The sequence below is a fragment of the Camelina sativa genome, chromosome 7, assembly GCF_030686135.1.
Source record: "Camelina sativa cultivar CO46 ecotype springtype chromosome 7, ASM3068613v1".
Lineage (NCBI taxonomy): Eukaryota > Viridiplantae > Streptophyta > Magnoliopsida > Brassicales > Brassicaceae > Camelina > Camelina sativa.
The window spans coordinates 32,170,258-32,188,772 of NC_141886.1; the positions used below are offsets into that span (position 1 = coordinate 32,170,258).

Here is an 18,515-nt window from a genome sequence, read left to right on the forward strand (position 1 = left end):
CCCAGTTAAATAACCAATTTATCTTTCTGGTTTAGTTCGGTATGTCGGGGGTGCTAAATCCCGCACCAACAATTCTAATACCCCCTATGGAAAACTTATGGACTCTTGGGATTTTTAGGTAGAGAAGTGGATGGATTACTTACCGAGCTACTGGAGTTCCTGTCCCTTGAAATTGCGTTCCTGTCCCATAGCCGCACACAAGACACGTTGAGGATGCTAGAAAATGTACATGATAAGGACTTTGTGTATATGAACAAAATATAGTTCCCAAGACAAATCATATTATTGAACAGAGAACAAAACTTCATTTGAATTGGAACATGTCTGTTTTATAACATCATGTTGGGTTTCTCCATATTGATACAATTCCGTCACTTGTTAATAGACCATCGATCTGGCGGCAGCTTCATAAAACAAAATCTCTGGTCGAACCTTTCTCTCTCCACAGAATCTGACCACACTCTTCCAGTTACCTACATTCTATGGCATCACCAAAAATGCATCAATCATGTTTGGTCTATCTCTAAATTCACAATACGGAAAGACAAAATCAATTCTTTCGTCTTACCTCTCCATTTAAAGCACCATGTCTGAAATTGACCCACCGGTTCTTTACATAAGCTAAGCAATTGTATTCTTTTTCTTCTTCACCACAACCAACCTGCATCAGCATCACATACCATATTTTCTGAGACTGTAACAAAAGATTAATACAGAAGAAGAATAGCTAAAACATTTATGACGCTGATTCATATGTTTTACCAATGATACAAGCCGGTAGTTAGTGTTTGGTTCTAATCCTTCGTACATCCTGCTGATATCTATCTCCCAGTCCAAAGCCTTTGTTGTTTCAGATATTTCTTTTTCAGTTTCACTCTTCTTCCATTCTAAAACTAAAGTTGCAAAGCCACGTAACACCAACATTTCTTTATCATGAGTTTAATATATGAAATGAATTCATAAGATCACAATCATGGTGGTCAATACTTACCGATTGTGAAGATAGGTGGGGATTTACTTATAATGTGATGTACAAAGTTTGTTATTCCACAACCTCCTGTTTTAATGTCACATAACAGTTTATATTCCATGCGGATCACCTTACAGATATCCACAAAATCTATATTCCCAAGAGCACACTGCAAATATATACGCACAGAACAACCTTGTAATTAAGGGTTAGTATTAGTTTCTGTAGGAAACATAAAGAGGGAAACAAATGAAACATACCTTCAAGTCTCTGATCGAATCTGCAGCCATAACAATGCCATAAGAACTTTGCTCTGGATAATTTGGTTTCTTTCTGCATTTTCTACAACTCATTATTTCATTTTCTTCCAACGTAAAAAGGCGAGTTACTAAGCTTTCTCTTTCAGCATTCTTCCAGCAATGCCAAAACTCTAGGATGTCTACAAGAACCTCAGCAGCATCACTCGACTGAAAAGGGTATAGAAAAACAGAATTCCTTTAAAATAACAGTCAAGCTTACAGAATAATAATAATAATAATACCAAGCTTAGAAGGTTATCTTCTTCAAACGAACCATGGAAATAACTTCTTCTAGGGAAGCAAGTAAGTCACTCAAGAGGCAACTGTAGACTCCCTCATTATTTATCTCGCCTGACACAAAAGCAGTAAAGAAATTTTGTAGTGCAGGATGAGCGTGTTCTTCCAGGTGGTCTTGAAATGGTTGCTTATTGTGCATCAAATCTTCTTTGAGCATTTTAATGTTCAAGAGTGCCTGCAATACCACATTTTTTTGTGAACTTCTCGAAGAGAATGATTTGATTCAGAAGACGAGAGTTTAGGTATTCAATAGTGTTTTGGTTGGTAAATGCTTTACCTTCAGTGTCATGTCAAGAGCTGAATAGTATCTGCTTCCAGCTTCTCCAAGAGCTGACTCTATATGTTCCGACTGTGAATCTTCTCCAAGTATATTTTGCATAACTTGAAGATGGCGAAAGAAGGAAATAAGAATTATGCATATAACTCACATTATTCGTCAACTGAGAAGCTCGTTTACAAACAGAGTCAACTTTACCATCCTCTTGATTAATAGTGTGGGATGAAATTTCCGATTGACGCCTTTCACTTGCAAGGGTATCATCTGGTTCCACAGAATCTTCTACCACCGACGTGCTTTCCGGTTCAAGGTTGACAGAAGGCTTACTAGACATGTAAGACCACGTTTTGCTCAGAGAAAACCTGAAAGCAATTTATGAACATACGAAAAAGACTCTTGAGGTACTTACTGTTCTCCAGTCTTATGAAGAAAACTCGATATGTTCGTTGAAGTTCTCTCCTGCGTCATGAAGGCCATTCATTCTTACAACAGAATAACCAAAATTTCAGGAAAGAAAATTGAGACTTTAGAACCTCCAAAGACCTTTTTGTTTTTAGTTTTCTTCTTCTTTGACTGTGACTTCTTCTCCTCCTCGACTAAAAGATCTGCATCTGCTGCATCTAACTTGGCTTTGGATTCCATATTCATAATTTCATTCTAGATGAGAAGTTACATAATAACATGTTAGAAACATAGTTTCATATATGAAGGCCATTCATTCTTACAACAGATTAACCAAAATTTGAAAAAAGAAAATTGAGAATTTAGAACCGCCAAGACCTTTTTGCTTTTAGTTGTCTTCTTCTTTGACTGTGACTTCTTATCTTCCTCGAGTAAAAGATCTGCCTCTGCGGCATCTGCTGCATCTAACTTGGCTTTGGATTCCATATTCCTAATTTCATACTAGATGAGAAGATATATAATAACATATTAGAAACAGTTCAAAGGACAAATAAGCCTGAAATTGAAATCTCTCTGTATATAGCTTTAGTTTCAAACCAACCAGCAAGAAAATTCTCAGCAGTTCAAGGATATAAGTGCGGTTGTCAAAAACTGAAAGCCTGGTGAGGTTGTCCAGCAAACTAATCCTTGAATTATCAACCAGCAATATCTTCGAATCCATAAGCATAACCTGTAAGTCATGTAGATACTTTAAGATGGGCAATTCATGCCATTAAGTTGTTAATGAATTTTAAAATCATGAATGAACCTTGGTATTGGCCACTGCTTTCAGAGAGTCTATGGACTTCAACACTACATCATCGCTGAGACTTTTATGCTCACGTATAAGATTCAAGCATTCTTCAAAATCGGGGAAATCAAATGTCAGATCCAACGCGCCTTCGAGAACATCTCGTACTGCACACACAAATAATTTTGCAGTGAGGGAATTTCCAGGTGCTCTCTCTTCGCATCTATCGCATAGAAGAGATGCATAGCTGTTCCACTGATCTTCCTGAATATTCCTTCTCCTTTCATCCTCACCCATACACAAGTCTTCGATGACAGTAAGAGCTACATAATAATGGAAGACCTTCATTTTCTTTGCATATTTGGTTCCCAGTGTCCTACATGTGAACTGAACAGCTCTCAGAACAGCCACCCAGATATCAAGATTATGTTCCCAGATAGGTCTGGGAAAAGTCCAATCTTCTATATTGTAGTCAGTTAACCAGGATATGATATCATCTCCCTGAGCATGTGCCTTGGCGTAGTGAACATTGGGCTCAAAAACATTGATTGTCCCTTCATCATCGAATGGAGCATTATTGCTTTGCAGAAGTCTTCTATCCAGAAGCAGAAATGAAAACTGAGGGTCAAAGTCGATCTTTTCTGTAACTCGAGTACAACCCAAGGTACTGTCCACTGCTCTGGAAACCAGATCTATACCATCTTCCCTTTCACATTTGATGCGTTTTAGAAAGTTTAGGATTTGACTGAGTTCATGACAGTCCAGAAAACATATACTCTGAGGTGTTTCCACTAGGTGAGAATCGACAAGACTCTGTTTGGACACTTGAAGTTTTCCAAGATACTTCAAAGGATATTGCATCACACTGTCTCGAACACTACAAGGGAGAATTTTAAGGTCACAAAACATCACGAGAAAAAATTTGATTTCCTTGAGTAACTTACTCCGCTCTTCATCCACAGCTAAAGGCCATTCTTTGGACCATCCATTCTTATATGAAAACCCTTTCACATCTGGGAGCCGATTTTTGATCATTTCAACTGCAGCTACTGTGTCCACTGGTTCCCAACCTCCAACCGATATCTTACGAACCCAGTCTTTGCCTATCCTCTTAACCATATCCATTTCCTTTGAAGGTTTAAAATCTGCAGCATGTTCTAGTTCAAGATGTTTCTTACATTCTTCAGCACTATAAAACTTGTTCGAACATTTAGTTCGGCACATCCAGAATATCCATTTTCTGTCTTCCCTGGCAGAACCAAGAATTTTCTCTAAAGCATCTCGTCCTTTTTGCCCATGTACTCCCTCCACAAAACTTGTAAGCTTTTCTATGCTTACTTTCATAAAATCCCTTTTGACCTTAACATCCAAACCTAACCAAAACGAGCTCAACCCCTTATACTTGTTGTTCTTAACCGGCTCTGAACTATTCTTTGACTCCAAATCTTCTGACTCACATTCTTCTTCGGATAAACCCTTCAGTCCTCCAGTATTGGAAACAGAGATCCTAAACTCAGAATCTTTGATAATATTCTCCAGTTCTTTCTTCGTTTTCTCCTGATGTAACTTCTGTTGCAAACTCAATTGAGCAACAGAAGAAGCCGAGTCTTCATTTGCGTTAGTAACAGATAAACCTCGTTTTCCTATCTTAACACATTTCTTGTAATACATCACTGACCCTGTATGTCGTGCCAAATTGTAGAATCCATGTGCGCAAGCTGTTAATAACTTGTCATGTTGTGTAAAACTTGCAACGGAAGCCAACAAGTATGTGAAATCCACGTCAAGGTTCTCTGCTTTTGACCATAGTTTCATCATCATGTAACCTTCTTCCGAATGAAGAAACCATATGTTCTTGTCATCCTTGTGGACCTGAATCATATCTTGGATTATCTCCAAAGCCTTGATGTGATCTCCACGAGCGAAGAGATCTTTAGCCTTTGCGTGGAGTGCTGCGCTCTCAGCACCTCTCAGAAAAGTAGTAGTAGGCTCCATTGCTACGAACGATCCCTCAAGGTTCTTGCGTTTTCTTGGTCTCTCTCTCTCTCTGCTATGTGTGTGTTGCGAGAAGAAACAGAGTCGAAGCAGGAGGGGACATCAACGAATATAACAGCCTATCACGTGAGGGGCACGTGACAAGGCTTGGGAAAAAACAAAAGAAAAAACCCAATTTTGAGCATTGGGGAATTTTGTCGAACACGTTATGTGCATTTATTTACCCGTTTGGGATTTTTCACGGACAAGTCAACGAAAGAGAACCCAAAAGTCGTGTGAATCTTTGAATTTGGGTTAAGAGCTAAATGTAGAATGGTCTTCATGTTTTTGGGATGAACAAAATTTGTGAATTTTGAAAGATTTTGCAGTAAGAGGCGGCGATACAAAAGAGACTCGACGAATCAACAAATGTGGCAAAAGAGAAGACTGTGATCTAGTGTGCTTTTAAATTACTTTCACTTTTTAGACCCTAATTATTGTTAAAGTTATTATTAAACACTCAATAAACAATTTTTTTTTTTTTTTTAAAGAATTGAGTTATGTTAGATTTTCTGATATTATACAACAGAGAACAAAACTTCATTTGAATTGAAACAATTACGTCTGTTTTATAACATCATGTTGGGTTTCTCTATATTGATGCAATTACGTCACTTGTTAATAGGCCATCGATCTGGTGGCCGCTTCATAAAACAGAATCTCTGGTCGAACCTTTCTTTCTCCACAGAATCTGACCACACTCTTCCAGTTACCAACATTCTGTGGCATTACAACAAATACATCAATCATGTTTGGTCAATCTCTACATTCATAATACGGAAAGACAAAATCAAATCTTCATCTTACCTCTGCATTGAAAGCACCATGTCTGACATTGACCCACCGGTTCTTTACATAAGCTAAGCAAATGTATTCTTCTTCTTCTTCACCACAACCAACCTGCATCAGCATCACAGACTACCATATTCTGAGAACTGTAACAAAAAAATTAATACAGAAGAACAATGGCAAATATCTATGACACTGTTTCATATGTATGTTTTACCAATGATACAAGCCGGTAGTTAGTGTTTGGTTCTAATCCTTCGTACATCCTGCTGATATCTATCTCCCAGTCCAAAGCCTTTGTTGTTTCAGATATTTCTTTTTCAGTTTCACTCTTCTCCCATTCTAAAACTAAAGTTGCAAAGCCACATAACACCAACATTGCTTTATCATGAGCTTAATATATGAAATGAATACAATCATGGTGGTCAAAACTTACCGATTGTGAAGATAGGTGGGCATTTACTTAAAATATGATGTACAAAGTTTGTTATTCCACAGCCTCCTGTTTTAATGTCACATAACAGTTTATATTCCATGCAGATCACCTTACAGATATCCACAAACTCTATATTCCCAAGAGCACACTGCAAATATATACGCACAGAACAACCTTGTAATTAGGGGGTAGTATTAGTTTCTGTAGGAAACATAAAGAGGGAAACAAATGAAACATACCTTCAAGTCTCTGATCGAATCTGCAGCCATAACAATGCCATAAGAACTTTGCTCTGGATAATTTGGTTTCTTTCTGCATTTTCTACAACTCATTCTTTCATTTTCCTCCAACGTAAAAAGGCGAGTTACTAAGCTTTCTCTTTCAGCATTCTTCCAGCAATGCCAAAACTCAAGGATGGCTACAAGAGAGAGTAAAGACAGTACCACATGCTTTTGTGAATTTTTTAAAGAGAGTAACAAAGTACAGAGGTATGCACTGGATTAAATCAGAAGATGAGAGTCTAGGTATTAAATCTTGTTTTGGTTGGGAATTGCTTCACCTTCAGCGTCATGTCAAGAGCTGAATTGTATCTGGCTGCAGCTTCTCCAAGTGCTGATTCCAAATGTTCCGACTGTGAATCTTCTCCAGGCAAGTTTTGAATAACTTGAAGATAAGAATTATGCATATAACTCAAATAAGAATGAAACAAATAAAAATTATGCATATAACTCAAATAGTTCACCGGTTGATATCTTTTACACGTTTAACTTAAATAAGAATTAAGACTTATGCAAATAACTCAAATTGGTCAACTCTAGTACCTTGCTCTTGATCGACAGTGTTGGATGAAATTTCCAATCGACCCCTTTCACTTGCAAGTGTATTACCTGGTTTCATAGAATCTTCGTCCACTGCTAGTGATGGAGATGTACATTCCGGTTCAAGGTTGACAGAAGGCTTACTAGACATGATGTGATCACGGGATCGACCACTCGGCCGTGAACACTCGATTCTCTCGGACGTCTCTCAACCACCTCTCGGACAACACTTGGACGCCTCTCGGACACTTATCGACAACTTGGAACCGGCCTTCCTAGTGATGCGCGGTACCAACTAGTTTCCAAGGATCATCAAGGAGGAGCAAGTAAAGTCATCTAATGGGCTTTGCAATCCAAGCTTCAACCCTCACACCAATGGCTCATGGCTAGCATCACCACTTAAGAGCCTTGAGTTGCGACCAGCTTTGGGAAGCTTAGTTCGCGAGTCTTCACCATCGCGCAAGCGTGAAGACGCCCCTAAGTCATTAGAAGGAGCTGTACTCTTTTCCCTACTTTGGGTTTGTCCCAATGGGTTTACCAAAGAGGTTTTAACGAGGCAGCGAACTCTAGTGCATCTCCACTTCGTTCCCGCTTGGCTCATGACTTGGAAACAATCATTGACAAGTTTAGGAGCCAAGGAAGTGAAGATCCTATCACCGCGTCCAGCCAATGACGTGGCTTTTCTATCTCTCTCCCTTCCCTTCCTTTGAATTTCTTCTTGAACCTTCTATGACCGTTGGATTGGTCATTCCTTTGTTTTACTTTTGCTTTTGCTTTATGGCCAAGTGTAAGGATGAGATCCTGGCCGCGTGTCTAGGGTTTTAGAGTCTCCCATTTGTAAGCCTTCCTATATAAAGGCCTAAACCCTCATTGTAAAAGGCAGACTTGAAGTATTGAATTAAATTTCACAAGAGAGAATCTTGTTCTTGTCTCACCTCTCTCCTTAGTCCAAGTCCGGGACTTGACTACCGAGAAACCCTAGCCGATCTCGAACCAGGCTCGACATCGACTAGTTGACCGTATCACGGGCCGAGCCATCTCCCGTGTGTCGTCGCATCAAACCACCTTCGCGTCCCTCTCTACCGTATCACGTCCGGTTCCTACCGCTCGTTGTACTTTCGCTTCCACTCCACCTTCCTTATCGCATCACCGAGAATCCTTACCGCATCACCAAGGATTCTTACCGCCGCGTTGCCGAGAGCCGTTCCCGCAGTTTACCTTCAAACTCCGGGAATCGATTTCCGCATCGTCCGTACCGCGACCGAGACTGCTCGACCGAAGCCGAGACCAAAGGCCGGATCTCTCGATCCGCTCGTTCGTTTCAGCTCATCTCTCGCATCCACCGTTTGTTTCCTTACTGGATTCAAATCGCCGAGCTTTGTCCGAGGAAAGCCTCATCTAAATTCCTCGGCTCGAGAGAGTTTCGTTCCGTCCGTCCGCAGCCACCGTCCGTCCGTGCGACTCGGTAGACGACCGCGTCCGGCGGTCACATCAGCTTGGTATCAGAGCTCTAAAAGCTCCTGACTCAAAGGTTGTGTCTTTCTAACCCAGAAACTCCTTCCTTTGTTAAAGCTTTCGTTTTTGTGTCTTTGCGGTTCATTAGTTTCATCTTTAGCGTCGTTAGGTCCGATAGTTTTTGTTTTATGCTTAGTTTCCTCGATAGATCGTTTGTTGAGTCGTCGCTTTGTTTATTTCTGAGTTTTGTTCGTCATAGTTCTTGCCTAGGACTTGTTAGATCGATAAAGTAGCGCGTTTGCTTTTGGGTTTGTGTTGTGGTCCCAAAAAGTTTTGCTTTTTGTGCGTGAGTTTGCTTTTAGGCGCGTGTAGGTTTCTTTTTGCTTAGTCATAGTTTGTCATCTTGTGTTGCTGTCCTCAATCATTGACTGCCTAGATAAATATCTTATCCATCATGTTTTGGACGCGTTTTTGCTCACGAATATTCGTTTTGCTTTGACGAGGTACCATCGCCACGTCACGACCGAGCACCGATCGAGCCATCCGCGTATCACCGTCCAGAGCACGTATCATCACCCGCGTATCATCGTCCAAGCCCTTATCGCGTATTGTGTATCATCGTCTGATCACTATCGAGCCACCGGACGAGTCATCGGCCTTCCGTATCAGCCGATCACACCGGCTATCCGTACCGACGTCCGATAACCGTTGGCCGTCCGTACCATTGCCGCACCAGCCGACTGTGTCATCGACCGACCCCCGTCGGCCGACCGTACATCATCGGCCATCCGTATCAGCCAATCGTGCCGGCTATCCGTACCGCCATCTGAACATCGTCAGCTGCCGTACCAGCCGTCCGTCTCAGTCGTCCGTGCCGACGTCCGACCATCATTGGCCGTCCGTACGAACCGTCCGTACCAGCCATCTATATCGTCGTCCATACCGACGCCGACCACCGATTGTCGTCCGTACCGTCGACAAAATCCGACAGTCGTCCGTACCATCGACGATCTCCGACAGCCGTCCGTACCATCGACCATACTTCGTTTCCAAGACCGCGATCAGTATGCAACACTCGATTCAATACTGATCAAGCATGGATTTTGACGGAAACGATTCCGAGTTGGGATCATGGTACGATGAAGATCATGACTTTGGTCCGGAGCAAGAGGTCACCGAGGACGAGCCATGGAACGACGAACACACTGGTACCGATCCGGAGCCAGCGACTACCGAGAACGCGTCTTGGTACCAAGAGGACTTTGAAGAAGGCTCGGAACTAGAGGAACACGAGCATGGATCACCAGACTGCTATTGGCCGTCTATGTCCCGAGCTACGCGCTATAACAAGCCAAGGTCGAACCGCTATGATGACTCCGACAATGATGACCTGGGTTCTTACTATACGCCGTCCGCATATCATCGAGAGCCGCGGAAGGAATACTCGAGTTGCACCCGAGCAATCCCAACCTTTCCATCGCACGCATCATCGAGCAAGTCAAGTGCTTGCCGCACTCGGAACCAAGGACTTCCGAGCTGGTCACCACGCGCAACACCGATCAATCCGTCAAGTCGCGACCGAGATAAAGCCAAGGCGAGCATTGTGGTTTCTCGGACTAAGTCAAGGGAGCAGACCGCAAGGAAGCCAGCGCAATCTCCCGGAGCACCAAATTTCACGGACGAGTTGATCTCTATCCGATCTGAACTCCAACACCTTGGAGAAATGTTGGGCCAGGCAGCGAGATCTTACACCCAGGGAGAATCATCACGGCACCAACACTCGGCCCTTGTAACTGTACCAACACCAGTCCCGCGAGTTCTTCATCAGCCGGAACAAGGTGACTTGACGCGGAACAAGCCGAATACCGACTTGATTGAGAACGCCGCACCAACGACGCAAGCTAACCGTACGCTGAGCCTAGGACGTGATTTCGATCGACAAGTCTGTCCAGAAGAAGTCATTAACTCGGGAGGAATCGTAGAGAAGCCAGCCGAGCCCCCAGACCGACAAGTTCTTACACTCGGAGGTCCAAGTTCGGGTCATTACGCAGACCACGGAAAACTCTTTACCGCTCTCGATCGAGGCTTAACCGACACTCGACCGCCGCGTCCGGAGCCGACCATAGTACGCGAATCCTTACCCAGGACGCGTACCGAGCCATCAACCGAAGTCCAAGGAGATTCTGGCCGCGCAATTGAAGTCATATCCGGTAATCACTCGGTAATGGGGAGTTCCAAGTTAGCTAGGCCATCGGAGATGGCCATTGATGGATCTTTTCACTCGGTATTGTCCATGACTACTTCAAGTAGTAAGCTCCAGCTGGGAGTCGCCTATACCGTGCCATCCTTCTCCACCCTTAGCGCCAAGGCCGTTACCGCACAAGGTCATATGGCGATGTATTTGTCCAACTTTGGTGCGGATCAAACTTATGTGTGGCATCCTGGAGAGTCTCAGCAAGCAACCACGGTTCATGAAGGGATCCGAGCGACCAGTGCCGCTGGCCTTACCGGGGAAGTCCTATCCTTTTCTCTTAAGGCCTTACTGTTTCCTTTTGATCCCGGTAAATTAAACCGCGGTTGGCCTTTTGATGCTGCTGATTTGGGTTTTCCTTTTTGATCCAGGTGATGAGCAAAGTTTTGAGGCCAAAACTTCTATAAGAGGGAGGGAATGATGTGATCACGGGATCGACCACTCGGCCGTGAACACTCGATTCTCTCGGACGTCTCTCAACCACCTCTCGGACAACACTTGGACGCCTCTCGGACACTTATCGACAACTTGGAACCGGCCTTCCTAGTGATGCGCGGTACCAACTAGTTTCCAAGGATCATCAAGGAGGAGCAAGTAAAGTCATCTAATGGGCTTTGCAATCCAAGCTTCAACCCTCACACCAATGGCTCATGGCTAGCATCACCACTTAAGAGCCTTGAGTTGCGACCAGCTTTGGGAAGCTTAGTTCGCGAGTCTTCACCATCGCGCAAGCGTGAAGACGCCCCTAAGTCATTAGAAGGAGCTGTACTCTTTTCCCTACTTTGGGTTTGTCCCAATGGGTTTACCAAAGAGGTTTTAACGAGGCAGCGAACTCTAGTGCATCTCCACTTCGTTCCCGCTTGGCTCATGACTTGGAAACAATCATTGACAAGTTTAGGAGCCAAGGAAGTGAAGATCCTATCACCGCGTCCAGCCAATGACGTGGCTTTTCTATCTCTCTCCCTTCCCTTCCTTTGAATTTCTTCTTGAACCTTCTATGACCGTTGGATTGGTCATTCCTTTGTTTTACTTTTGCTTTTGCTTTATGGCCAAGTGTAAGGATGAGATCCTGGCCGCGTGTCTAGGGTTTTAGAGTCTCCCATTTGTAAGCCTTCCTATATAAAGGCCTAAACCCTCATTGTAAAAGGCAGACTTGAAGTATTGAATTAAATTTCACAAGAGAGAATCTTGTTCTTGTCTCACCTCTCTCCTTAGTCCAAGTCCGGGACTTGACTACCGAGAAACCCTAGCCGATCTCGAACCGGGCTCGACATCGACTAGTTGACCGTATCACGGGCCGAGCCATCTCCCGTGTGTCGTCGCATCAAACCACCTTCGCGTCCCTCTCTACCGTATCACGTCCGGTTCCTACCGCTCGTTGTACTTTCGCTTCCACTCCACCTTCCTTATCGCATCACCGAGAATCCTTACCGCATCACCAAGGATTCTTACCGCCGCGTTGCCGAGAGCCGTTCCCGCAGTTTACCTTCAAACTCCGGGAATCGATTTCCGCATCGTCCGTACCGCGACCGAGACTGCTCGACCGAAGCCGAGACCAAAGGCCGGATCTCTCGATCCGCTCGTTCGTTTCAGCTCATCTCTCGCATCCACCGTTTGTTTCCTTACTGGATTCAAATCGCCGAGCTTTGTCCGAGGAAAGCCTCATCTAAATTCCTCGGCTCGAGAGAGTTTCGTTCCGTCCGTCCGCAGCCACCGTCCGTCCGTGCGACTCGGTAGACGACCGCGTCCGGCGGTCACATCAAGACATGTAAGAACACGTTTTCCTCAGAGAAAATCCGAAAACAATTTATCAACATGCAAAAAAGACTCTTGAGGTACTTACTCCTTAACCGTCTTATAAAGGGGACTAGACATGCTCGTTGAAGTTCTCTGTTGCACCATGAAGACCATTCATTCTTACAAATGAAAAACCAAAAATTCAGAAAAGCAATATGAGAATTCAAAGACCTTTTTAGTATTATTCTTTTTCATCTTCTTTGACCGTGACTTCTCCTCTTCGAGTAAAAGTTCTGCTTCTGCAGCATCTGACTTGGCTTTGGATTCCATATTCACAATTTCATTCTAGATGAGAAAAGACATAATGACATATAAGAAACAATTCAAAGGCCAAATAAAGCGGAATACGAAATTCCTCTGTATATAGCCGAAGCTTTCAACTAACCAGCAAGAACGGTTTCAGTAGTTGAAGGATGCAAGTGCGGTTGTCAACAATAGAAAGCCTGGTGAGGTTGTTCAGCAAACTAATCCTTGAATTATAACCAGCAGGATCTTTGAATCGATTAGGAGAACCTGTAAGTCATGTAGATACTTTAAGATAGCAATTCATGTCATTATGTTGCTAATGAAAAATTAAAAAACCATGAATGAACCTTGAAGGTGACCACTGATTTCAAAATTCTTAAGGACTTCACCACTGTATCATCGCTGAGATTTTTACGCTCACGTATAATATTCATGCAACCTTCAAAATCAGGGAGATCAAGTGTCAGATCCGAAGCTCCTTGGAGAACATCTAGCACCGCACACAAAAATAATTTTGTGGCGAGGGAATTTCTGGGGACACGCTCTTCGCATCTATTGCATAGAAGAGATGCATAGCTGTTCCACTCTGCTTCCTGAAGATTTCTTCTCCTTTCATTTTCTCCCTTACACAATTTCCCGGCGACAAGAAGAGCTTTACTATAATCTATGACTTGTAGATTCTTTGCATATTTGGTTTCCAAATTTCTACATGTGAACTGAACAGCTCTCAGAACAGCCACCCAAATATCAAGATTATGTTCCCTGATAGGTTTGGGAAAGGTCTTCTCTACTGAATTGTAGTCAGTTAACCATGATACGATATCATCTCCCTGAGCATGTGCTTTGCCGTAGTGAACATTGGGATCGAAAACATTGATCGTCCCTTCATCATCATGTGGAGCATTATTACTACTTTTCAGCAACCTTCTGTCTAAAAGCAGAAATGAAAACTCCGGGTCAAAGTCGATACTTTCTTTAGCTAGAGTAGAACCCAAGATACTGTCCACTGCTCTGCAAACTGCATTTGTACCATCATCCCTTTCACACTTGATGCGTTTTAGAAAGTTGAGGATTTGACTGAGTTGACATTCCAGAAAACAATACTCTGAGGTGTTTCCACTAGGTGAGAATCAACAAGAATCTGTTCGGAAACGTTAAGTTTTCCAAGATGCCTAACCGGATAAAGCTTCATCCAGTCTCGAATGCTACATGAGAGAATTTTCAGGTCACAAAACATCACAAGGAAAAATTTGATTTCCTTACGTAACTTACTGCGCATTTCATCTGCAGCTAAAGGCCATTCTTTGGACCATCCATTCTTATATGAAAACGATTTCACCTCCCCAAACTGATTTTTGATAATTTCAACGGCAGCTACTGTATCCACAGGTTCCCAACTTCCAAAGGATATCTTACGAGCCCATTCTTTGCCTATCCTCTTGACCATATCCATTTCCTTTGAAGGTGTAAAATCTGCAGCATGTTCTAGTTCAAGATGTTTCTTACATTCTTCAGCACTAGAGAAATTCTTCGAACATTTAGCTCGGCACATCCAGAATATCCATTTTCTGTCTTCCCTGGCAGAATCCAGAATTTTCTCCAAAGCATATCGTCCCTTTCTGGAATGGACTCCCTCGACAAAACTAATAAGCTTTGCAATGCTCACTTTCATAAAGTCCCCCTTGACCTTAACATCCAAACCTAACCAAAACGACCTCAATCCTTTAAACTCCTTCTTAATCGGCTCTGCACTCTCCTTCAACTCCAAATCTTCTGACTCACAGTTTTCTTCTAGTGAACCCACCAGTCTCTCAGTCTTTGAATCAGCGATATTTGACTCTGAATCTTCGACTAAACTCTCCAGGTCTTTCTTCACATCTTCCTGTAGCCCTTGCCAAGTCTCTTGAGCACAAGATGATTCAGAGTCGTCTGGGTAAGAAACAGATAAACACTGTTTTGCTACCTTGACACATTTCTTGTAATACATCACTGACCCAAGCTCTTCACCCAAATAGTAGAGTCCATGTGCACAAGGTCGTGATAACAACACGTTTTCCGAAAAACACCCTACAGAACCCAACATGTAGACGAAATCGAGGTACGGGTTCTTTATCGTTTCCGCTAGATCAATGAACATATTACCTTGTTCGTGATGAAGAAGCCACGAGTTCTTGTCTTCCTTGTGAACCGCAATCATATCTTCGATGATCTCAAAGGCCTTGATGCGATCTCCATTAGCGAAGAGGGCTTGTGCATCTTCATAGAGTTTTACTCTCTTGGCATCTTTCAGAAAAGTAGTAAGCTTCGTCATGGTAACAACGGTTTCTTGCTCTCTCTCTCTCTCTCTCTGAATGTGTTAACGAGAAAGAAGAAACAGAGTCGTCGAGGTCGAGGCGGGAACATCAACGAAGATATAAGAGCAAGGTACAACGTATCACGTGAGAGCCACGTGACAAGGGTTGTAACAAAAAAAAAAAAAAAAACAGAGACCCAAAATTTTGAGCATTGGGGAATTCAATCGAACACCTTGTGTGCATTACGCGTTTGGGATTTTTCACGGATAAATCAACAACAGAGGACTCAAAATTTGAGTGAATCTTCGAGTTTAGAACTGTAGTCACTCGAAGAACTGTAGTCATGTGTGTTTAGGATGAACCCAAATTTGGAATTGTAATAAGATCTCTCTCGTTTTGTAGGCGGTAGAGACGACTACTTTTCTAATTTCTCTATTACTTCCACTTTTTTTAGATTTTAAAATTATATAATCATAAAATAAAATAATACTTTTTAGACTACATTTTACATTTTCCTAAAAATAGTTTTAGTGAAGTGACACATTAGTAAATCTTTGATTTTATCCTCTATTTTATATGAACGTTTTGTTCATTGTAAACGATTTATCAAATTGGATAAGGAAAGAGGCCTATATTTTCCTCCCGAAGTTATTTAATTTTTTAATACTTTCTTACATTTTAAAATATTACAAAGTTATCATTGAAAATTTAAAAGATGAAAAAAGAAATAAACTTAAAAATAATACAAATTCACAAACACACATAAAATAAGCAAGAGCATTTGTTTATTAGTAGTATCCAATACCATTTTCATCTCTTTTAGTATTGTGATTCCGTTTCACCACCAAACAAGCCTCCTAAGATCGATGATCCACCACCGTCACTCGCTCCACCGTTAACATCACCACCGCCACCAATGAGCATGTTCATAGCAAAGCCTTGACACAAACCTTGCACCATTGTATTCACCAACATTGGATTGCCAACTCCATTCGGGCCATTAGGTCCTACATTTGCCCTATAAGGTCTTCCATTTGCCCTATATTGGACTGGTCGACCCATAGTTCTAGGTTGAATCCTATTTGCACCTTGGTTCACGTTTCCATATCTGTTCATATTTGTAGTACCTCCTCGTCCATTCCTTGGCCTACCATTTTGACCGTATTGGTTCTGGTTATTCATTCTTGGTCCACCAACCGCCCCAACCATGGGTAAATACTGGCTATTGGGCTCTTCATTCATATCACTATACTGGGAATCATCCATAGTCCCATAAGATTCACCCTCATCATACATAGACCCACTTCCTCCTGTGATGTCGCTATAGCTTTCGAAATCGTTTTCACCATAAGTCTCATCATAATCTTGATCACAACCATCATCGACGAAGTCACCTCCAACTTCAAAGTCACAATCACCATAATTTTCACCATAACTCTCATCGTAGCCAACATTATTTTCACCAGCATAAACATCATCAATGCCATCACCTTCGTTGTAGTTATCATTGTTGCCACCATTATCAATTGCATTGGAGGGTCCAACACTAGGCCCATTAAATCCCTGAGGTGCTGTAAATGCAGATGGTTCACGAGGTCTATTAACTCGTACGCTCACAGCCCCACCACGACCTCTTATTGTTGTATTGTTACGAACATTTTGCACCCTTCTTGTTTGAGGTCCTCTAACGTTTTGCATAGGACTTTTTTGACCTTGAAGACCATCACGAGGTCCATTAAGAGCCATATTCTTAGACCGACTGTCAGTACCATTCAGGTTTGTGTTTTTCTTCCTCCCACCAGCCTGGCCTCGGTTCATACGAACTGATCTTGGTCCTTGTGAGTTAGCCGGAGATAGTGGATAGAGATCAGCATCGGATAAATCATTACATTGGCTACGAGCATCGCTACTACCTCCAAAATCACTCTCACTACGAGCAACACTTAAACCATCGCCATAAGCCACAACCTCAAGCCCATTACCATCAACGTCTTCTTCCTCATCATTAGCCTCATCAACGTCTTCTCCCTTGTCATTAGCCTCTTCAACATACAGACCACCTTCATATTCAAAATCGACATTAACATCAACCTCTTCGTTCCCTGCACTACCATCGTAGCCACTCCCATCCGTTGACCCTTGAGCAAAACTCTGTCTTACCTGACCAATAAGTTCATTTGGTCCAATAGCTCCAACCTGAGCATTATAAACCAAGTTGTTGTTATGTCTTCTTGGTCCATTGGCAGCGACGTTTTGAGCTTTAGGCCTTGTCATGGGCATGAGTCTGGGTCTGTTACTGCCTTGATTAGGCATAGGAAGCGAGTTTTTATACTGAGGATGTCCGGCTTGATGAGTATGAGGACTAGGTGAAGAAGTGCTATGTTGAAGGAGGTGAGGATTAGGAGCAGCGATGCAACCGACATGAGCGTCGAACTCGCAGGGTATGCATCGATAGAGCCACTGGTTCTTCCCGATCTTAAGGCATATATCACATGAGAAACCTTTATTGGCTCCATAAGGAGGGTGAAACGTGAGTTTAAGGTTATGTTGCGGATGAGAATTGTGGATGATTGAGAGCGTCTTGTAAGCACAAAGAGCATGGATGTCGAAGTCACAGAGAGAGCATTGGTAGCTAAAACCAGTCCCATGGACGCCACAACCATCACAGTTGAAGTATCCACCATCGTAGACAGGAGCCACAAGAAGGCTAAGCGTATGAGAAGGGTGAGAGGGATGTGTTATGACCTGCTTCATCTTGCTGCACGACTCATGTAGAGAGAAGTTGCATGGCCTACATGAGTAAACCCTGCCGTTACCTCCGGCGAGTTTGCAAGCTGAGCACGGTGGTGATGATGTCGCCGGGGTTAACTGAAGGCCGTGTGGGTGGCTGAAGTGGTTTATAAAGCTATTGTTTTGAGACGTCGTCGGCTTCCCCATTTTGTTTACTTGTGTGTGTGTTTTTTTTCTTTCTTGGTCTTAAAAACTGAGATTGTTACTTGTGACTTGTGAGAAACATAACTTAGAGTTAATAGAGATAATAGGGTTGACTTTGGTGTTAATAAAAGAGGGCTAAGTCAGTCAACGGAACGCGTTGCACGTCTCTTCATGTGTGATGAATAATACACATTGACTTTAACTAGTTGCACTTTCTAATTATATGTGGTTTGGTTCCTCTTATATATAGGTGTATTTGTTTTCAACAAGAGGGTATATTTGATATTCTAGTTTTTGTTGACCAAGAAAGAGTTGGATCGTAATGCAAAAATTTCAAACGTGGACGTTGTCTTCCTCTTCCCAATACATTGAATGTATCTTGTCACACAATATCAAGTTGTTTGGCTTTGCGTTAACTCATTCATG

The 18,515-nt window shown here is 42.6% G+C and overlaps 3 protein-coding genes and 1 pseudogene across 5 annotated transcripts; all 4 read right to left on the reverse strand.

The window, feature by feature from the left end:
- Positions 1–261: 261 nt before the first annotated feature.
- LOC104703582 (uncharacterized) lies at positions 262–5,611 on the reverse strand. 2 transcript variants are annotated; one of them, XM_087459932.1, is made up of 13 exons: positions 3,054–5,611; positions 2,847–2,975; positions 2,624–2,746; positions 2,387–2,500; positions 2,253–2,302; positions 2,042–2,169; positions 1,844–1,947; positions 1,544–1,741; positions 1,231–1,437; positions 992–1,139; positions 763–893; positions 569–661; positions 262–480 (listed from the first exon to the last, which is right to left on the reverse strand). In XM_087459932.1, exons 1-13 carry the CDS (start codon positions 5,028–5,030, stop codon positions 379–381), a joined length of 3,504 nt encoding a protein of 1,167 aa, XP_087316058.1. In that variant the 5' UTR covers positions 5,031–5,611; the 3' UTR covers positions 262–378. The 2 variants fall into 2 exon arrangements, with proteins under 2 accessions (XP_087316058.1, XP_087316059.1); XM_087459933.1 differs by lacking the exons at positions 262–480; positions 569–661; positions 763–893 and having other exon boundaries at positions 981–1,139; positions 3,054–5,603.
- LOC147941936 (uncharacterized) lies at positions 5,534–15,313 on the reverse strand (annotated as a pseudogene). The gene is made up of 11 exons (XR_015562622.1): positions 13,209–15,313; positions 13,001–13,128; positions 12,787–12,900; positions 12,662–12,708; positions 7,116–7,255; positions 6,854–6,957; positions 6,534–6,712; positions 6,295–6,442; positions 6,076–6,206; positions 5,877–5,969; positions 5,534–5,789 (listed from the first exon to the last, which is right to left on the reverse strand). The product of XR_015562622.1 is annotated as an uncharacterized LOC147941936 (transcript).
- LOC104705132 (uncharacterized) lies at positions 5,688–6,626 on the reverse strand. The gene is made up of 5 exons (XM_087458696.1): positions 6,534–6,626; positions 6,295–6,442; positions 6,076–6,206; positions 5,877–5,969; positions 5,688–5,789 (listed from the first exon to the last, which is right to left on the reverse strand). Exons 1-5 carry the CDS (start codon positions 6,624–6,626, stop codon positions 5,688–5,690), a joined length of 567 nt encoding a protein of 188 aa, XP_087314822.1.
- A 453-nt stretch (positions 15,314–15,766) lies between the features above and the next one.
- LOC147941937 (uncharacterized) lies at positions 15,767–18,152 on the reverse strand. The gene has a single exon (XM_087456788.1). The coding sequence runs from the start codon at positions 18,090–18,092 to the stop codon at positions 15,975–15,977; it is 2,118 nt and encodes a 705-aa protein (XP_087312914.1). The 5' UTR covers positions 18,093–18,152; the 3' UTR covers positions 15,767–15,974.
- Between the last annotated feature and the right edge of the window lie 363 nt (positions 18,153–18,515).